The sequence below is a fragment of the Lutra lutra genome, chromosome 10 (assembly GCF_902655055.1).
Source record: "Lutra lutra chromosome 10, mLutLut1.2, whole genome shotgun sequence".
NCBI classification, from domain to species: domain Eukaryota; kingdom Metazoa; phylum Chordata; class Mammalia; order Carnivora; family Mustelidae; genus Lutra; species Lutra lutra.
This window is the reverse complement of record NC_062287.1, coordinates 105,145,906-105,166,154: the sequence shown is the minus strand read 5'-3', so window position 1 is coordinate 105,166,154 and position 20,249 is coordinate 105,145,906. Positions and strand designations below refer to the sequence as shown.

The window sequence follows — 20,249 nt, the reverse complement described above, 5'->3', positions numbered from 1 at the left end:
CTATGCTGAACCCTTCCCGGACACACCTAGCTTGACCTGCCGGCTGAGCCAACCCGGAGGCAGAGGAGCAGAGCAGCATTTGGGCTGCTGGTACAGCGGGAGGCTCCTGGCACAGCCCTCCGGACTTCCCAGGTAGGGAATGTTGATGGTAGGACAGACCCAGGACTCTGTCTGCCGCTGCCTGTGAGCTGGTGGGCTGGGCTGAGAGGGCATGGGCGTCTCCCCAGGGTGTGGGGACCACAAGAGGGAAGCGTAGGTCTCCAGGGCTTTCCAAACTCCCTTCTGAGATTCTCTTTGCTCCCCAGAGCTCTGTCCACTGACCAGAAAATGGGGGAACGGGAGTCTGGCAATAGGCCAGTCAGCTGGTGAGGTTGTGAGCAGACAGCTGCTCCCAGGAGGAACTGGGGACAGAGATGCGGAATGGGGAGGTCAGGAAGGTGGCCTGGGCCAGCTCCTCCTTGCTACCCTCCAGAGACCTTCCAGGAAACCTCCTTTGGCTCCAGTGGCCACATCTGGAGTTGGGTTGGTGTGTACGCACTTCAGTGGAAGGGGAGAAAATTCTATCCTGAGGGGAGGCAGCAGGGGATGGGGATAGGGCCACCGCGGTTGGGGAAGGGACAGCAAAAAGCCTGTCTCTACCAGCATGAGTCTTCTCCCTGGTCCCCTGGCTACAAAGCCCCTTCCTCCATCCTGACAGTCCGCCTAGCATTAACGTGCAGGAAGTGAGAATAAAATTACTTTTATTTCCAAAAAATGTAGGGGTGGGGGAGCGACATGGTAAAAATTAACATCAGTTCCCTATGGATCCATTCTGTGTCCCGGGAAGGACAGCTCTTGGGGCCTGTGTTCTCCCCTGGAGGGCTTCTGGGGCCCATGTCGCCATGGCAACCTGCAGGTCCGTCACACAAGATGCATCTCCCCCTGGTGGGGGAGCTGGGGGACTACAGCTCTCTCCCATAGGCGCCCTCCCTCTGAGCTTGTTCTGCTCCCCTCCCCTGAAGCTAAATATTGGTTAGTGGGTTAGATTTCCGAACGCAGCAGCCCTGAGTCCCTCCCTCCCGCTCACTCCCCATTCCCTCGGCTGCCTGGCTTCCGGCCCCAAACTCCTTGTTGCAGTTTTCACTTGACCTTCATCAGGTCTCCCTCGCAAACCCTCAGATGCTTAGAGTCACGTCCTCTGGAACTGCATCCCCCCCGGGCCCCTACTGCCTTCTCGACAGCAGCGGTCCCAGCAGCCCCCACAGTTGGGGTCCCCGTGGCCTCCGTGAGTGAGCCGGGCTCAGCCCACCACAGGGGTCTAAAGAGGCAGCTGGTAGAAGGTTGTGACAAGGCCCAGCCCTGTTGTCGCAGCTCCCCCCAACCCCGTCAGAATGTCTCTATAACAAAAGGTTAAAAAACCAGAGGACAGAGGAGAGCAGAAGACAGTGTGAGCACGTCCCCACTAGCAGCCCCCGCATAGAGCTGGGCTGTGTGAGGCGCCCTCCGGCAGCTTGAAGGGCTCAAGGCCACTTGGCCAAGCAGCTAGAGACTGGTGGGCACTGCCTGGCAGGTAACAGAGCACCTTGGAGAAAGGTCCAATCGCCCAGTCCGGACAAACAGCTGAAGGGGATGTTGGGGGGTGAGGGGGCAGGGCTGAGCCAACAGGCCGACTGATCCTCTGATCTGGCCAAGCCCACCTTCAGGGTGGCCCCCTTGGCCCCCGGGTCCCAGGCTGTGGAGCTGGGGAGACGTGGCAGGTGGTGGGATGGAACAGCACAAGCCGCGGGTCAAAGGGTTCCTGCGGGGCGAGGACACTTGCCTGGGCCCCAAGGTCTGAGCTGGCTGCGCTGCAGGCAAAGGGAGCCGGGATCAGGGTCAGGACCTTGGGCATCTGAAGAGAAGGGGTGGCAGCAGGGAGGCCCGGGTCCCAGTGCAGGCCACGAGGGAGCCGGGGGCACCAGGTGCACACACCCCCTAACACCAGTGACGGGGACGCTGACAGTGGGGCCAGACCTACAGGCCAGGGAGCCGTGGTGTTCAACTAGGACCCCCACCCGCCACGGACCTCAGGTGTGAGGCCTAGAGGCCAGGCAGCAAGACAGGGGTGTTACAGGCCATATCTGTGGACCTCTGGCCTGGCAGAAGTTTGGGGACAGAAGTTGGGGGCCGGGACAGAGCACCTGTCTTGGCTCCTGGGGGTGGGAGGGAGCAGGTGAACGGCCATCTGATACAGGACAGCCCCATGAGGGAGGGTGTCGGAGACAGAAGTGCAGGGAAAGCGGAGCAAAACAGGAGATAGACCAAAAATGGGATTCCCGAACCAGCATGTACCCCAGCCTTGTGGAATCCCTCAGAACAAAAGCCCCCCTCCCTGTGGCCAGCGCTCCCACCTGCTCCCCCTTCCCCGTGGGCAGCCCTAGGGCTGCTGCTTCATTTGTGGAGGTAGGCGTCCAGCCACAGCTCCCCGGACTTCTTCAGGGACCTGGGAAGAGGAGGGGACCGTCAGGGCCCAGGAGGGGGGCGCTGGGGAGGCCACACTGGGGGGTGGGCGGCGCTTCTTGGCTCTCAGAGGGACTACAGGGTTGTCTGCTCAGGGCTCCCTGGGGGACAGCCTGAGGGAGGACCAAGGGAGGGTCCCATCCAGCCCAGAGCTGAAGCCAGGTCCTTCCTAGTAAGGGAGGGGCCCTGGTGGGGACACTTGGGCCCCAGGGGCTTGCGCCCTCTGGTGGCCATCAGTCTCACCGTGGCCAGTCCCAGCTGCGCACCTCTCCGTCTCTGCCCTGAGCCCCAGGGACCTCCAGGGGCTCCAGCAGCCGCAGACACCCCCCCCCTTACCTGATGATGTCCTGCAGGGCCCTCAGCAGCGGCTTCTCCTGGTACTTGATGCCATGCTTGGCGCACAGAGACTTCACCAGCGGTGCGACTTTGTGGAAGTTGTGCCGGGGCATGGTGGGGAAGAGGCTGGGGACAGCGGGGACAGGGTGAGGACGCCCCCGCCTCCCACTCACAGCCCGCACAGACAGCAGCAGTCAGGGTTGGGGAGACCACGTCTGCGGCTCTCCTTCTGTGTGTCCCCCCCCACCCGAGGCTGGCGCACAGGGGGTGGGGAAGAGCCGTGCCTCAGTTTCCTTGTCAATGAAGGGATCGGTCCCCCTGCCCTGCTAGGCTCGAAGGTTCAAGAGACCAGTGGTGTGAGCTCTCTATGGTTACAAAGCTGGGGCCGCATGGAAGGGGTGGCTGTCCCTCGGGCCGGTGAGCCCCTCCCCCGACCTCAGTGGTGGGCTGCAGAACCAGGCTCCAGGCCTGACGCTTGGGAGGCCTGGCCAGGGTGGGGAGGGAGGTAGCCCCCATGTGCTGCCCACGCGCAGACAGGGCTGGTGACCCCCTCCCTCCTCCAGGGCCACCCACCTTCCCAGCCTGCCCGCCCGCCCGTGCTCACTGGTGCTCGATCTGGAAGTTGAGGTGCCCGCTGAACCAGTCATTGAAAAAGGACTGCTCCACGTTGCAGGTGGCTGCCAGCTGCGGAGGGTGGGGGGTGAGACCCCAGGAGCAGATGGGAGAATGAGGGCTCCATCTCTTTCCCGGGAGGCCCAACCCCTCCCTGTCATCCTGCGTGGCCTGGAGACCTTGGCCCACCCAGATTCCCTGCTGGTCCCTCCCCGTGGAAGGTTACAGGCAGGGAAGCCCAGCGTGGCCCTAGGCCCACTGAGCAGCCAAGGGCTGGAGGCAGGGAGACGGACCCACAGGCTCCACGGGGCCCCACAGTGTCCAGCTCCAGCTGCCCTCACCTGGTTGCTGAACCAGTCACGGTAGGGCTCGTGGTCAATCTCCATGACGATGTGGTTCATCTGTGTGACCCACACAAACCAGTGGCTTTCCAGGAACCTGGAAGACAGCACAGCTCAGGGAGGGAGCCACGGGAGTGGCCACGGAGTCCGGCCAGGTGGGAACAGACCTTCCCCCCCAGCCCCAGCAGCCGGGCAGGTGCACCAAGAGGCCAGGTCGGGAGGCCCAGGGCAGGAAGCGGGGAGCTCGGAGCCCTCCCACAGGGGCCCCCCTGTCAAAGCCCCGTCAAGGCCAAGCAGCAGGTACCTGATGAAGTTGAGGAAAATGACAGCGCCCAGGATGCCATAGAAAGGGATGTAGGTGATGAAGAACCGAGCGTAGTAGCTCATGGCCCAGGCCAAGTCCTGCAGGGAGAACGGGATTTGATCTGGGGCCGCTACCCACCCTGGCTCTGCGTCCTGACCACTGATGTGCACACAGCCCCTCACATGCCCCTCGAGGCAAACGTGTCCAAGAACCCCCAGCGGGCCTCGAGGAAGCTGGGCACCAGGTCCACGGAGCATGTGACGCTTGCTTGCACAGGGTCCGCGACCGTCTTTGCTTCTGGGGAAATGCTGGGTGTCTGAGCAGCAGGAGGGTGCTGGGCTTTGCTTCAGGGAAACAGGGCAGGGACTAGGTGTCAGCCAGGAGCAGCGCTTTCGTGGTCCCAGGGATTCTGAAGGTACATAGACCGCCCCGCCCCCACCAAAACTGCCCTTCGCTGTCTTCTAACCCATCAACACCTGGGAATCTCCTTCTTAGCAGGGCAAAGGCCAGCGCCACCGCCCAGCCTCTCCATAAGGGCCCCCCAGCCATCTCTGACATGCTGGTCCCCCTCCCATGCCCAGTTCTCCTCCTGTCCCCTCTCTCTTCCTGCCCCTCTCTGGGGTGGCCATGGGGATCCTGAACTTACAGGTATTCCCTCACCTGGGTGAGCGCTTCTCTCAGCAGCCCTGCCACCCTCCCCTCCACAGCAACCCCACAGACAGGTGCTCTGAGGAGGGGGTCCCTATCTCCTCTCTGCATCCCAAGTCTGAGTGCCTCCACTGGGCCATAGCCAGAGTCTCCCATGGGTCTCCTGCTCGCCCTCGGCTACCATGGCAACCAGAGCCTCCTTCTTAGCCCCAAGCAGAACCCGCCCTCTCTTGAGCCACCCTGACCGAGCTTATTTCTGCCTCAGGGCCTTTGCATGGTTTCCTCTCCCCCATCACTTTTCCTCCCTGGAGTCCCAGCAGGGTAGTGATCTGAGCACAGGCCCTGGGTCGGGCTGCCCATGTGAGTACTCAGCTGGGCCTCTGTGCCTAACGTGGACCGTGACACTGCCATCGTCAAAGCCCCCACCCACCTCCTTCCCCACTAGAGGATACTGGAGGAAATCCCACCCCCACATGCCAGTCCATGCACCCCTATGCGGACAGCCTCTGGACCCACGTGCACCCGGCTTCACTTCCACCTGGGCCTCCTGTCCCCCCCGCCCCCCTTCTGCTTGACAAACTCATCCTCAAGTCTATGTGCAGTCAAGCTCCGCGAATCCCGTGCATGCCTCCTCTCTAACCTCGGGCAGAGCTGGGTGCTAGGAGCCAAAGCAGCTCCTTCGGGAGCCTGGTGTCTGGAAGGACAGGCTTATACAGAGATCCCTTCGATATCATACGGAAGGCGACAGCAGCAAGGGGAGCACGTGAGTGGTCCTGATGTGATGTTCGGATTTAGGAAAGGCCCTTGTTGGGAGGTGGTGCCTGAGCTGGGCTGGGCTACGTCAGAGGTCAAGAACCGTGCAACGCATTTGCAGAATGACGGTATGGAAAAAAGCCCAGATAGGCAAGACTGCGGTGCGATGAGCGGAGGCGAACGGGCAGGGGGCTGGGTGTTCGTGCAGATCCTGTGTCCCATGTGCTCGCTGGGGGGGGGGGGGGATTCGGCCAGGCCGTGTCTGCCTCAGGATGCTGACCTCTACCTCTCGGCCAACGGAAAACCGCCGCGAGCTTTACACGCCGGAAGAACGCAGTCACATTCAAATCTTAAAATACAGCTCTGCCAACTGGAGATGGAGGGATTAGGTTATTTCGGTAGCCCAGACCCGAAATGATGGGAGACCGAGAGCAGGGCCCACAGCCCCGAGGAGGTGATAGAGATTCCAGAACGATCTAGGAGGCCAGGGCAGTTGCATTTGGGGACAGCTTAGTCATGAGGAATCCATGCTGGTCCCCTCATGGGTGCTATTGGCTGAGAAGGCAGTCCAGGGGAAGGGAGAGTCTGGAGGGTTGGCATTAGGCCCCGGGGCATGGCCTGGGATCCAGGGAGGGCTCTCTAAGGGGGCGGGAGAAGCAAGTGTGGCAGGTTTGCTCCTACTGTCCATCACATTCCCTTTCGTTTCATCTGTGTGTGCACCTAGTGTGGCAGAAGGAACTGTATATCCACGGGGGAAGATGCTTATTTCTTCTCGTGCAGAGCGACCCATGACCACGGGACCATGGCCTACCCCATGAGGGGTAGGTGTGAAGCAGATATGGGGGAACAGAGAGGTGGAGGAGAACTGGCAGAGGTGGGATCTGGAAGCTGACAGAGAGGGTTTCAGTAAAGAGAGGTCCGTGGTGTCGGACTTAGAGACCCTCCACGGAGGGAGGCTGGGAAGTATCTCCAGGATGTGGCCACCACCCAGCACTGCCAGGACGGTAAACACCTCCGCCCTTGAGGCTCTCAGAGTGCATCAACCCCCGTCCTCCCCATACCTGGCATCTGGGCCTAGAACAGCCCTCACCTTTGGGGGCTGTGCCGTGCCTAACACCATACTCAGCAGGATCCCCCGCTAGGTGTCCCCCAGATGCCCGATTGCCAGGAGTGCTCGATCTCCCCTGTGTTGTGACCATCAGACAGGTCTCCGGGTGTTGCCTGTTGGCCCAAGAGAGTTGCTCCCATTAAGGACTATGGCCCCAAGCCAGGGCTGCACTTGGCACCTAAGCTCTGTTACCGTAAATCAGAAAAGCCCGGGGGCGCCTGGGTGGCTCAGTCATTAAGCCTTCAGCTCAGGTCAGGATCCCGGGGTCTTGGGATCGAGCCCCACATTGGGCTCCCTGCTCAGCAGGGAGCCTGCTTCTCCCTCTCCCACTCTCCCTGCTTATGATCCCTTTCTCGCTGTCTCTCTCTCTCTGTCAAATAAATAAATAAAATCTTAAAACAAACAAATAAACAAAAACGAACGAAAAGCCCAGCCCCGGACCCACCTCTGCCCCTGCAGTCACGGACTCCTGGGGTGGTGGCACCGGACCTTATCTGCCCTGAATCCCCAGCCCTGCACACTGACTGCAGTCCGCTGTTTCCGAGAAGGAGCCCAAGGCTGGAGGCTCGTCCCTCCCACCCAGCTGGAGACCTGCTCCCCAGCAGGGGCAAAGGCAGGGCTGCCCTGTCTCCCCACCACCGAGTTGGGGCCCTATCAAATTTCCCTGGGTCTGCCATCTGATCCCAGGCAGGCACACAGTCTTCTCTCCTTCCCTGCGCTGTCCTTATTGAGTGCTTTGTCCCTTGGGGAATAAGCACAGCTTTAAAAAAAAAAAAAAAAAAAGTATATATTCAGGCAGGAGTCACCTGCCACAAAAGCTGATGGAAATCCGCCCAGCAGCACCACGAAACCCCACCCGGCCGGGCTCGAGCTCCTCTTCAGCTGTGTGGCTCCTTCCAGGGCCCGGGGAGCCCCATGGGAACAGCAGTTAGCATAGGTGAGAGATCTGGGTTCAAATTCCCACGGCACAGCTGACACAGAAACTCCGTCCCTGCGGCCCGTGTCATTGTGCTCTTAAGCCAGGGTCAAATGTCATAACGTGGGTGGCCATGCTGGGACACAGGAAGTACAGAAGAAACGCTCACTTCTGGAAAAATATCGTGTCCTAGAAGTGGGTGGTACAGGTTCTACCAATACAGGGCTGGTGGAGACTTCCCGAACACCAGCAGAATCACCAGGTGTGGCCCCTTTGCCCACAGCTCCAACGAGAAAGGACAAAGCAAAGTACTTGGAAGCCCTGCAGACGCTCCAGAAATACGAGGGAGGGTGGTGTTATTCGAGAGAGGTTGGTGGCTGAAGTGGGGGAACAGTATGGGACACAGCCTAGGTTCTAGCGCCCGACCCTGGTGTCACCCTGGGTAAGTCCCAAGCTCTCAGAGTCTCAATATTTTCATTGATGAAACTGGATTTAAAAAAAAAAAAAAAAAAGACCCGCAATACCTGGTGGTCCCCCTCCACTGGGTGTCCAGGACAGGGAGGCCCTGTCCCTGTCCCCACAAAATCCAGTCTCCCACAAGCAGGCTCCATGGCTGACTGCTCCATCCAGGTCATTCCGTCCACCTTTTATGCCGAATCCCGCCCGTGCACACATAATGCCGAGGACGGGGACGTGCCCCATCGCACTCGCTCTCTGGACACAGAATCTGGTGACTCCAAGCCTGGTGTTACAGGCTGGATTGTGTCCCCTAAAATGCACATGTTGAAGCCCTAATCCCAAGGCCTCGAGTGACCTTATTTGGAGACAGGGTCATGGCCGATGTAATTCACTAAGCTGCAGCCCTAGTCCACTGTGATCGGCGTTCTTACGAAAAGAGACCCCGGACGCAGACACAGAGGCTCACGGGGACGGTGACGCCGAGACACAGGCCGAAGACCCAGCCGCCCAGCAGCCGAGGACCCTAGCCTGGCCCTGGTCCTCCCTAACCCCCCTCAGAAGGACCTGTGCCGACAGCACCTCGTCTGGGACTTCCGGCCTCCAGAGTTGTGAGCGCTGAGGTGGGACAGGGCGGCCTTGGTGGGCAGCTTGAGCAAACAAACCACCTGTCAGCCCTGCCACTGCCCAGCTGCTCTCCCTTGAGCACTCGGAGCACGGTGGTCCCGGCCCATGGGCTCTCGGGGCCGCACGGGACGCGGGTACATGGGAGGCAAGGGCTGGAGTGGCGGACAGGCGGGCCCAGCTTTCTGAGGGAGCTCAGCAAAGGCCACGGCCCCTCACTGGCCCCACGGTGTGTGGGTAGTGGGGGAACGTAGAGGGCTGTGGCCTCCCTGGCTCCTGGCTGCCCTAGAGCATGTTCCCTTACTGAGAGTGACGTAGGGCCTGGGGGCACCGTGCCAATCCCCAGGCCCACTTGCCCCTGCCCCCCAACAGCCCAGGCCAGCCGTACCCCCTGACTCACCACCCAGTCGTGGCGTGCGATCATGGTCATGATGATCTGGTACTGGAAGTACACAGGGATGAGCAGCGGCGGCCCGACTGTGGGGAGAGCAGAGACGCTTACAGATGCCCTGATCTGTCCTGCCCCGCCACGCCGGACCAGTCAGTCGGGGGGGGAGGCCGGTGAGCACTGAATGGGGGCCCAGCTCTGCATCTCGCAGGCAGAGGCAGAGAACTGGGCCTGAGTGGGGGCTGGGAGCACCCGCCCCCCTCCCCCAACTAGCGCCCTCCCCCCACCCCTCTCCGCACGAGGTGCCCTTGAGTGTGGGACCCTGTGCCTCTGGGTCCCATCTAACCACAGGCCAGGAGCAGTTCGCGGGGAGGGGCGGCCCTTCGTGCTCGAACAGGCTTAGGGGCGATTCCTGGGTCTGAAGGGGCGGCAGGTGGTTGGTGGGGAGACAGATGGCCATTCTGGGGTGTGGTTCGAGGGGGCCCCCAGCACTCACTCAGGAAGAAGTACTCGTGCTGGTGATTGTAAGGCAGGTATTTGAGTTTCTTCTTGCCGTACTGAGGAAAGAGAAGACAGGGTGAGCACCCAGGCCCCCTCAGGCCCCAGCCGCCGGCCCCCCTGCCCACCCCAACATGCTCTGCAGTTTCCGCTCCTGTCCTGTCAGTCTGCACCCTGGGCCCCCAGGCTGGGCCGTTCGGCCCTCTGGCTCCTAGCTCCCGGCCTCCTCCACCAGCCCACAAGGCTGGGGGCTTAGGGTCAAATCACAGCTCAAAGCCACACGAGAAATGCACCCAGCTGGGATCTGAGCCCAAGAAAGCTGACTCAGAGCCCCCATGACAGGCGCTAATAAATAAATGAAGGCGCAAATGAACAGCTCACACGGGGCCCCACCAGGCCCCACCGAGGGAGCTCCTTGGCTCCAGTCTCCAGCCCTTTGAGAGTGAGAGAAGCCCCCGGGGCACGCTGGGGAGCCCCCCAGGGTCGGCAGCAGCCGGGAGAACGCAGATAGGGGCCCGGGGAATTGCTATCAGTCACCGGGCTGGGAGCATCTTTCCCCGCAGGGCCTCCGGCAATTTTCCAAAGCTAATCACTTCTCTCAGGCAGGAAACTCTCAGTCAAGGATGCCGACAGGCTGGGGACCCACCCTGGGTACCCTGATGCCCAGACGGTCAGAGCGAGGAGGGCCGCGCTGGGGCCTGGGGGTCCTCACCGCCCAAAGCCGCTCAGGCCATGCTGAGCACAGGCTTGTAGGGGATCCCCTGCCCCACGGGGTCCCTGGAGCCCTTGAGTGCTAGGGTCCAGTCCTCTGCAGACCAGCCCACCTCGCTACTTGGGGACTGAGACCGTAAGATGTTGCTCAAAGAGTGGCCCCTGTTCTTGCTTTCGGTGCCAAGTTCTGCCAAGATCACCTGCAAGATCACGGAGCCCCCCGCACCCCCACCCCATTTGGCACCCAAATCACTGGTGGTTTAGAGGAGCCGATGAGAACACAGGCATAAGCGCCGGGGGCTGGGCCCTGGGACACGGCCCCTCCCTCACCCTTCCCCAGATCCAGCCCTTTGCGGGGGCTCATTCCTACATATTGTACTCAGGGAGATGGAAGCATGGATGGAGAGACCCCGGATGTTGGCTAAGACAATGCCCTTGTCTGCAGGTGAGAGCAAAGAGGGAAACGACTGTTAAAATCGCAGGGGGAACCCACGACACCTGAAAGGAGGAGCCCTGGCTGGGAGGGACCTCTTGGCACCTGCGGCCATGGTGACAGCCCGTCAGGCTGAAGCGCCACTAGAACTGACCCCTTTTGTCCCGTGAGGCCTCCTGTGCCTTGGCAGGGGTCTCACTCATCCCCAGAAAGTGTGGCCATTGGCACAAGGATGGTCACTAAGGCCGGGCCTGAGGCTGGCCTTGGAAGATTTCTCAGAGGAGGGAGTGGAGGGGCACCCCTCCACCCCCAGTGGCCCGTCAGGTGGGGAACACTGTGGTCTGGGGTTCCAGGGAGCACGTGGTCTACAGACCAGGCCCCTGGATCCTGCCCTAACCTCCTCTCAGAAGCCAGGAAACAGACCCGCAGGCCCAGCCTCTGTCTGCAGGCTTCTCGGCCCCAAACAGGAGCCCTTCCTGCCCCAGCTCTGCCCACAGGTCACCCCAGGAGGTGGCCCGAGGCCCCAAGGACCCTCTCGGGTTGGTTAGACTCTTGGGAAGAGAACACTAAGGGCGGCCCAGGCAGGTGGGCAGACCAGAGAGTCCCCGTAGAAGGACTCGGAGTGCCTAGGCTGCTGGGGTGGCAGGGGGTACCAGGGAATTCATCTGAAGTTATGTTTCCGTAGTAGGCGTGCCGTTCCCACTGATTCATGGTGACCCCTGGAGAGCGACAGATCACATACGCTGATGCTTGCCTGGCTGCCCCTGGCCTGTGTGCACACCCGTGCGGCCCCCTCCGTGTTGCGGACGGTCCTGCAGGAGCGGGTCCCCGGGCCTCTCTGTTAGACCCTGGCGGTTCCCAGGCTCCAGGAGGCAGGGCCTCGGGCCTCAGACACAGTTCAGTACTTGGGCAAAAGGCTTCACACACACGCCCCCCTCCTCTGCCCCACCATGAGCTGTGGGTCCTAAAGGGTCTGATGGGCACTTCCCAGGGCCACTGGGGGACCGGCCGATGAGGTGGGCGTCACGGTCCTTCAGGGACAGAACAGTGAGCTGCGGTCACAGAGACACACATAGGTGTGTGTGGTGACACACTGGACCGTCACTGCACGTCTGTTTCCTTCTCAGTGACTTCAGGTGTGGCAGCAGACTGCAAGGCCACCTGTCGGGGTCTGGCTGGCCCACAGCACGAGTTTGTGGCTAACTTGCTGGCTCGGCTCTCTGCCAACATCTAGCCACGTAAGTCATGGGTGCGGGGAGGGGTGGAAGAGGGGTGTAGAACGTACTGAGCTGGGGGTAGGGCTCCCGGCATCTCAAGTCATTGGAAAGCTGGAGTGACCCAACAAGCCCTTTCCCTAGGGTCCAGCAGGTGGTGGCCCTGGGCAGGTTCCTGCAGGACCCAGAAGCCCCGGCTTGGAGCAAGATAGCCTGGGTTTGGGTGGTGGTGCTGCCTTTTCCCACTGGAACCTCCAGCAAGTTAGCTCACATCTCTCGGCCTTAGGCCTTCCATCTCTGAAATGGGCGTGTTGGTAGCCCCTTGTTCATGGCTAAGCAAAGGTGACATGACGTCCCAAGTGCCAGGCCTGGCACAGTGCTGGGTGTGCGGACTCAGTCAGAGTCTGCCCTCCTCCCCACACCTCCTCTGTCTCCCAAGAAAGCTCGGGTGGCAGGGCTGTCCTAGGCAAGACTCAGCGAAGACAGAGCGTGCTTTCACTCGGACAAGGTGGCTTTTCGTGGTCGAGACTGACGGCTCCCTTTGACGCATTCTCAAGCAGAGGCTCACAGGGGATACAAACCGGGGCCAAGGGAGGGGGCGCCCTGCCAGCCCTGGTGGCCTTGATTCCCAGAGGTCCCCACCCCTCTGCCCAGGCTGGGCTGGCCCTCCTGGGCCCTGCCTCTCCACAGACCCCGGGCCGGGCTGGGATCGCAGCTAGAGTGCACGCCAAGGGCATGCGCAGGGGACTTTCCAGCTTTGGAACAAAATGTCTGAGGAGTGACAAGGGCCTTCCTTGTCCCTTCAGGGTTGGGGGAGGGGAGCTGTCGCCAAGCCCAGTCCCTGCCTCTGGGAACCTGCAAACTCACAGGGAGAAATGAGCTACGTGGCCAGGCTGGGCATGCACAGAATGACAAGGCCCCCGGCCCATGGGCCCTGAGAGGAGGACCCTGGTTGTTCCAAGGGAGGACTGGTCCCCTTGGCCAGCTCACAAAGGTCTGCCTGAAGCAGGCAGCTGGGACGGTCAGCTGCAGACAGGCAGTGGGGCAGAGAGAGCATCCCACATGGGTGGAAAGGCAGGATCTGGGGTGGGAAGGCACAGACACTTAGGTTCCGAAAGCCGGCCTCAGTGCCACGAGGATAATGGCATCCCCATTCCCCTCTGGGCTGTGACAGGTAGATAAAAGGAGGGGCAAAGCCTGCCGCTGACTTCACCTCTGTTTAAGACTGTTCTGGAAGCTCCAGAAATAAGAGGATGGAGCTATGAGAAAGAGCACCTTTTCGTTATTTTTAAGGATGTAACTGTCTACCCAGGAAACTCCAAAGAATCAGGTGAAAGACAACTAGAGTCCCAGAGAAGCCTGAGTGGACACCAGCTGGACAGAAGCGAACTATCCAGAATCAACAGCTTCCCGAAACACTGGAGAAACACCGATCCCCATAACTAAAGCAGGATGGACCCAGGACTGAACTGGAAAAGAAACACCCACGAGATGCATAAAGAAAAGTATAAAACTCTTCTAAGAGAAGGAAAAAGAGGCTTGAGGAACAGACCTTACTGACCGAGCGTGAGGACGGCGACTCTTGCTAGGAGGGCTGCCGGCCGGGGTGGAGGGAGGGCTGCCCGAGGCTCGCAGATGGCGCCCCTGTGTGAGGCTGACCGCCCAGCCTAGGCGCGGGGCTCAGGGGGTGCCCCCAGCACAGGTGGGGCCGTGCACCCTGACAGGGGTGCTGGGGAACTTGGCTGACTCCAGAAACGTGAAAGGCGGACACCAACCTACCCACTGCCCTTCTGGCCAAAGTTAGTTCAAAAGCGAAGCCGCAAAACACTGAAAATAATACATAGGAACAACTTTCTTGGGGCCCCTGTCTGGCTCCTTCCAAGAGCGTGGAACTCTTGATCTTGAGGTTGTGAATTCGAGCCCCACAGTGGGTGGAGAAACTACTTAAAAATAAAGTCTAAAAAAAAAAAAAAAAAGAACTTTCTAAGCTTGAAAGAAATTAGAGGAATCGGCAGGTGGCAAAAAAAAAAAAAAAAAAAGTGAATACCTGTTGTTACATAAAACAAACAAAATCCTCCCAGAAGTCATAAATGAGACCAAAAGGCAGAGAACTCACAAGGAAAGGGGCTTCAGTGCTGAGATCGCTCTATTTAATTTCTCCCTAGCCCTTTGGAGCTGGTTTGTTTACCTGGGCTTGGAGATAAGAGGCCCGACCTCCTTGCTCAACAGGCCCAAAATCTGGTGATGTGGGGCCGGGTGGGTGGCCCTGCTATGGTGTGTGGCAAGTGGGCCTGGCAAAGGACAAGGCCATCAGACCCACTGCTGCCCAGGTGGGAGCACGCCCTTGGGGACACTGCTCAACCAGGAACCCAGCAAATAATCTGGCCTTTTCCCCCACACGTGTGTAAGAGGAGAGGATGTCCATGGCGTACTGTGGTCCCAGCTGTGGTCTTTCAAATGCTACTAGCAACAGGATAACCAGATTTCCGAAATCTCGCACCCAGCACCGGCCTCAAAGCTGACATTCAAGAGGTGTTTGGCGGGGAGGTGTTGGAAGAAGGCTTTGTGGCCCGTAGCGCAGAGCGGAGAGCCTTCCTGCCGGCAAAGCTCGTGAGACTAGGTTTCTGTTGCTAGGGACACAGACAACATCTGGCAGAGGACAGCCACCAGCTCTCCAACTTGGAGCCTCACACAGAAAGGGAAGCCTTGTCTTCGCTCATCAGAAGGCCCCCAGTCTAATTAGCTGCATTATCTGGACACCACTAACTCAGGCTAGTGAGCCGCTTGCTTGAAGGAGGCAAGCAGCACGTACTTTGGAAGAGAATATAATCCCTGCCTGGTCAGCGAGGCTGCCGGCTTCCCAAGCACGGCGTGTTGGCTAATTTCCTCCACGACTGACAATGTCGCAGAAAACCCGCGTTTTGACTCGGATATTCTCTTGGATGGAACTGAGATCGGAAAGGCAAGGTGCAAGCCGGAACTGGAAGAACAGGTCCTCCCCTCGCCTCGTTCCAAGCCTCGGATGCCAACAGTGTCGGGAATACAGCACAGGTGGGAACCCGAGGCCCTGCTCCTGCCTCAATGGGCCCCGCTTGAAAGGGGCTTACTGAGCCCCTTCTGAGCCCCTCCTCTGTGCCCAGCACTAGGATGATTAAGAGCTGCACGAAAGCAGCAGGATCTTCTAAACTTGGGCTTACTTCATCACCAGACTTCCAAAAAGCAAAGTACAGGTAGATATTTTGGTAAATTAAACCCTAACATAGGGGCTGTCCCATAGGGGCTCTACTTTCAAAAAAAAAGAAAAAGAAAAAAAGAAATGTGTTTAAATGAGGGCATTCTTTAAATGCATTGGAGGGTGCTTTGATTAAAAAGAAACAGAATTAGCAACAGGTTTCCTATCTTACAAAATAACATGGGTTAGATCATGGTTTAGAAATACACCGGAGCACCAGACAGACCCAGGCAAAGACCAACGCAGTTGGACTCCTGAAAGAGGTCCGTGTCTGGTAAGGTGGCAAGTTACAGAACAGAATGCCTAAGTTTTAATTTTTTTTTAAAGACTTTATTTATTTATTTGACAGAGAGCAAGAGATCACAAGTAGACAGAGAGGCAGGCAGAGAGACAGGTTCCTTGCTGAGCAGAGGGCCTGACACAGGGCTCGATCCCAGGACCTTGAGATCATGACCTGAGCCAAAGGCAGAGGCTTTAACCCACTGAGCCATCCAGGTGCCTTTAATTTTGGTTTTTAAAATGCATATGTGCTGGGGTGCCTGGGTGGCTCATGTGGTTAAGCGTCTGTCTTTGGCTCAGATCGTGATCCCAGGGTCCTAGGATAGAGCCCCGTGTCTGGCTTCCTGCTTGGCAGGGGGTCTGTCTCTCCCTCTCCCTCTGACCCTCCCCTTAATTGCACACGCACACGCACTCTCCCTCTCAAATAAATAAAATCTTTAAAAAATAAATAAAAACAAAATGAATGTGTACATAAAAGCAATCTGGGAGGATTTATGTCCTGCGGGCTATCCTCAGGGGAATGGTATTTGGGGCAAAGGGCGAGGATGGAGGTACTAGCATATTCACTTTGTAATTTTGTATACTTCTCTGATATTTAAATGTGTGTCACAGGTAAGTTCTCTATTTATAATAAAAATTGGGGGCGCCTGGGTGACTCAGTGGGTTAAAGCCTCTGCCTTCGGCTCAGGTCATGATCTCAGGGTCCTGGGATCAAGCCCCACATCAGGCTCTCTGCTCAGCGGGGAGCCTGTTTCCCCCCATCTCCCTGCCTACTTGTGATCTCTCTCTCTCTCTCTCTCTCTGTCAAATAAATAAAAAAATCTTTAAAAAATTTATAAAAAAAAATTGAGGTAACATAAAAATAAGACCGTGGCCTACAGGGGAAGTAAACGACCTCACTGTCAGATCGGGGCCTCGTCCTAGGCTGGCCACTGAACTATAGGATCCTGAAACATCCCTTTCTGCAGAGACTCCCTTTGTCACGTCTAGGGAAGCAGGTTGGACCAGCCCAAGCTAGGTCCCTCTTGCCATTGAGGATTGTGACTCTTTCAGCAAGGTTTCCTTGAGCTGGTTTTGGGGACCATGTTCAAGGCTTGGACCTGTGCCTTCCTGCTGAACAGGGACGAGAGCTCCCTGGCCCCCAGGAAGAAACCAGCCAGGAAGTGTTCTTCCCCAGCTCATGGGAGGGAGAAAGGCACCTAAGGCTCATTATTTATGCATAAGGCCATTCCATCGAAATTCCAGCTTGAATCATCCAGAAATTCCAGCTTGAATCATCCAGGGCGCCCGGGAAGTGTTTCCAGGTAAACACCAGGTGCAGACGTGTTCGGATGACTCTGCAGCCCACAGGATTCCTTCCCGGGTTCCTGCCCAGGGGGCACACTTTCCCCATCTCCACATCAACACTGACCCTTTGGCCTACCTCAATGGGCTGCGACTCGCCCAGGACGAACACGTGCAGCATATTCACATCAGGGTCCTTGTGGAAGATGTTGGGTTTGGCGTGGTGCTGGAAGTGACGATGGTTCCACCAGTTGGCAGAGGCACCCTGGGGTGGGGGTGGGGGGGGACACAGGATGAGTGGCACAGTTCCCTGGGGAACCCGTTCCCAGCACCGCCAAGACTCAGAACCGACTCCACCGTCATACACAGGGCCTCGGCCCCCCATCCCACCCCCCCAGCCTCTGAATGCTGCCCTGCCCGCCCTGAGGCTGGGACCCGTGAAGGGAGCCAAGCCAGGCCATCCCTCCAGGCCTGTTTCCCCCGCACAGCAACGGCGGGTGAGGCCAGCTGGAGCCACAGCGCGTGGCGAGTGCCTCGGCCTATGTGAGCCCCCCCGCAACCCCTCTGCCTCCACACAACCCCTGAGGGCCGTGTTCTACGAACAGAAACACTTCTGTTTCAGTAACGGTAAGAAGGGGTCTCTGCTACATGGCCCAGGATTGTGCTCCTAGGTGTGAACCCAAGAGAAATGAAAACGTGGCCACACAAAATTGTACACACACGTTCCCATTGTTCAAAGTGACCAACAGGTGGAAACGGTTGGGCCGTGCCGCAGCAAGGTAGGAGGTAGGAGAAAGGTAGGAGGCACCCGCCACACTGTAGATGAGCCTTGAAAACTTCATGCTGAGGGAACGGAAGCCAGACACAAAGAACACGGACCTGACTCCATTTAGAGGAAATGTCCAGACTAGAGACTCTAGAGATAGCGAGGTCAGTGGTTGCCTAGGCCTGGGGTTGGGGGCGCGTGGGAGGGATGAGGGCATGGGGAGGCAGCAGCTAAGAGGGGTGACAAAGGTGTTCCCACATCGATTAGGACAACGGTTGCATAAATCTGTGAATATTCTATAAGCAGTTGGCAGGAGACACCCCAACATCCAGATGGGTCTTGCTGCTCTGAGCGGTGAGGACTCAGGGAGGTACCCCCGGAAGGCCACAGGAAGGCTTAATACGCCATAGCTGGCAGGAACAGGGAAGAGCTCCCAGGTTCTAACATGAAAATGTAAAACCATGATCCTAGGAGACAAGAAGCCTTCCTGGGTATCTATTTCAAGGTCATAAAGTTCTGTCTCACCAACGCAAGCTCTTGGCACACGTGGGAGGCATGCCTGTCCCCCAAGTTGCCCTGTGGCCATAGAAGGAAATGGGACCCTTCCGACTTCAATCTACTGATGAACTACATCTTGATCAATCAACGCTTAGGCCAAGGGTCTGGCCATCCACAGGGAGAACTAACTGCTAAAACAAACATCTTACTTGGAAGATACTTTTGGCCCAAACACGGTCTTTGGACTCAGAGACGCATGGAAGGGCAACGCTGTGGCCTCCGCCTATAAGCACGTGTGTCTCACAACCCATCAGAGCGGAAAAACAGCAACAAAACAAAAATGTCAGTGAGCAAGGACTCAGAGGACTGAGGAACAGACGACACATTCACCTTTCCAGCCAGAAGGAGCCCGACTCCTGGGAAAGGTCACATGGAAATTCTCCAGCACAAAGAAATTGAGGGGCAAGGCATGTTAGGAGTACGGCGATGTTTAAAATACACCAACCCAGGGATGTTCGTGGAACGAATGAAAGAAGGAAAGAGAGGTGAGCTGTGAACGCCCCGGCGGGTGAGTCAGCAAGGGGAGGCTGTCTGGCTCTTTCCGGACAGATCTAGTCCTCTGCTGGCTTTTTCTCCCTTCCTTCACTAGGCAGAGCCCTACTTCGTCTTCCCACCCAGAAGTCCTGCTGGGCCTGGGATAAGGAGCAGCCCTGGGGATGAAGCAGGGGTCCCGAGGCAAGCCCTTGCCTGTCCAGGCAGAGTAGGGGCCCCGGGCACACTGAGATGGGGCCGGGAAAGACTAGAGAACCTGGAGGATGGGGCCAGACAGAGTTAAGAGTGAGGGGTGTTCTCTTGACAGAGGGAAGAGGCTGGGCGAGGGCTTGGGGGCCAGGGCAGGGGCTGTGTGTACTGTTCCAGAAGCCAAAGTCCCCTTGGTGGAGCCGGAGACCCAGCATCAAGCCCAAAACTCCTGGGCTGCACCCTGTCAGAGCTCAAGGGAAAGCAGAAACATGGGTACTCCTGGCTCAAATGGTCCCAAAGACATCAGCAACGCTTTCCAACTAGACTTTGCAGTTTGTCTCATTTTCAAATGAGAGAATTGCCAAGTTCGATGACTTCTCCCCACCAACTGTCAATCTTAATTTAAAAACTAAAAAAAAAAAAAAATTTAGTGGGGGAAGGGCAGAGGGAGAGGGAGGAGAATCTTAAGCAGGCTCCATGCCGAGCGCAGAGCCCGGCATGGGGCTCGATCTCCTGACCCTGATATCATGATCTGAGCTGAAACCAAGAGTCGGATGCCTGACTCAGCCACTTGGGCGCCCCTTAAATAATTTTTAACTAACTTAAACCAAAGTAAAATAATAATAAACTTTGTCTCGGTACAAATAATATACTTTCTTTTAATGTTGGGACTTTTTATCCATCCGGCTTCCCAACTCTTAAATACTTCTCAACTACTTTCATGTTCTGAGGAAAAAGACTAACTCACCGTTAAAAAAAGAATACACACAAACGCAAATATGGGGTCACAGATCCTTCCTTCTGCCTCAGGTTCCAATATGGCCCAGCCCAGCCCTGATCTTTATTCAAAATGTTGCTATTTTGTTCTCTGTAGATTTTCTTTGGCATTAACTTTTTTTTTTAAACACATTAGAGGGGCGCCTGGGTGGCTCAGTGGGTTAAAGCCTCTGCCTTCGGCTCAGGTCATGATCCCAGGGTCCTGGGATCGGGCCCCACATCAGGCTCTCTGCTCTGCAGGGAGCCTGCTTCCTCCTCTCTCTCTCTCTGCCTGCCTCTCTGCCTACTTGTGATCTCTGTCTGTCAAATAAATAAATAAAATCTTTAAAAAAATAAATAAATAAAAAATAAACACATTAGAGGAGCGCCTTGATGGCTCAGTGGGTTAAGCCTCTGCTTTCGGCTCGGGTCATGATCTCAGGGTCCTGGGATCGAGCCCCGAGTTGGGCTCTCTGCTCAGCGGGGAGCCTGCTTCCTCCACTCTCTCTCTCTCTCTGCCTGCCTCTCTGCCTACTTGTGATCTCTGTCTGTCAAATAAATAAATAAAATCTTTAAAATAAATAAATAAATAACACATTAGAATGGTCTTCATCTTGATTACCGAGTCTTTTTGGTCTACCCCTAAATTTTGTGCCCGGGTGAGTGCCTCACTTGCCCCACCCTAGTCCCCGCCCTTGGTGGCCCGAGCTGATGCATGGAAAGGCTGGCGGTCTCCTGGTTTCTGAATCCAGAGTGGAGTCTGGACAGTGCTGGCCTTGTGTTATGCATTTTATCTGGCGTGCAATGCCAAACAATGAAAGAGGTGTGATGGCTCAGAACTCTTTCACAGGGTCATCCTCTGGAAGAAATGTC

At 57.5% G+C, this 20,249-nt stretch overlaps 1 protein-coding gene and 1 long non-coding RNA gene across 3 annotated transcripts in view; both read right to left on the bottom strand.

Annotated features, from left to right (window-relative positions):
* Positions 1-723: 723 nt before the first annotated feature.
* FADS2 (fatty acid desaturase 2) overlaps positions 724-20,249 on the bottom strand; it is a 31,640-nt gene continuing 12,114 nt past the window's right edge. The window contains exons 5-13 of one of the 2 annotated variants that reach the window (XM_047691402.1): positions 16,755-16,880; positions 9,461-9,521; positions 8,977-9,053; positions 4,072-4,169; positions 3,768-3,864; positions 3,419-3,498; positions 2,815-2,940; positions 2,370-2,461; positions 724-889 (exon numbers count right to left, since the gene is read on the bottom strand). In XM_047691402.1, the coding sequence (XP_047547358.1) occupies positions 2,410-2,461; positions 2,815-2,940; positions 3,419-3,498; positions 3,768-3,864; positions 4,072-4,169; positions 8,977-9,053; positions 9,461-9,521; positions 16,755-16,880 (717 nt within the window). In that variant the 3' untranslated portion in view covers positions 724-889; positions 2,370-2,409. Of the gene's footprint in view, positions 2,462-2,814; positions 2,941-3,418; positions 3,499-3,767; positions 3,865-4,071; positions 4,170-8,976; positions 9,054-9,460; positions 9,522-16,754; positions 16,881-20,249 lie in introns of both variants that reach the window. The other variant, XM_047691401.1, reaches the window with a different exon arrangement.
* Positions 6,326-6,813, bottom strand: LOC125078523 (uncharacterized). Its single transcript, XR_007120918.1, has 2 exons — positions 6,773-6,813; positions 6,326-6,656 (listed from the first exon to the last, which is right to left on the bottom strand). It is a non-coding gene; the product is annotated as an uncharacterized LOC125078523 (long non-coding RNA).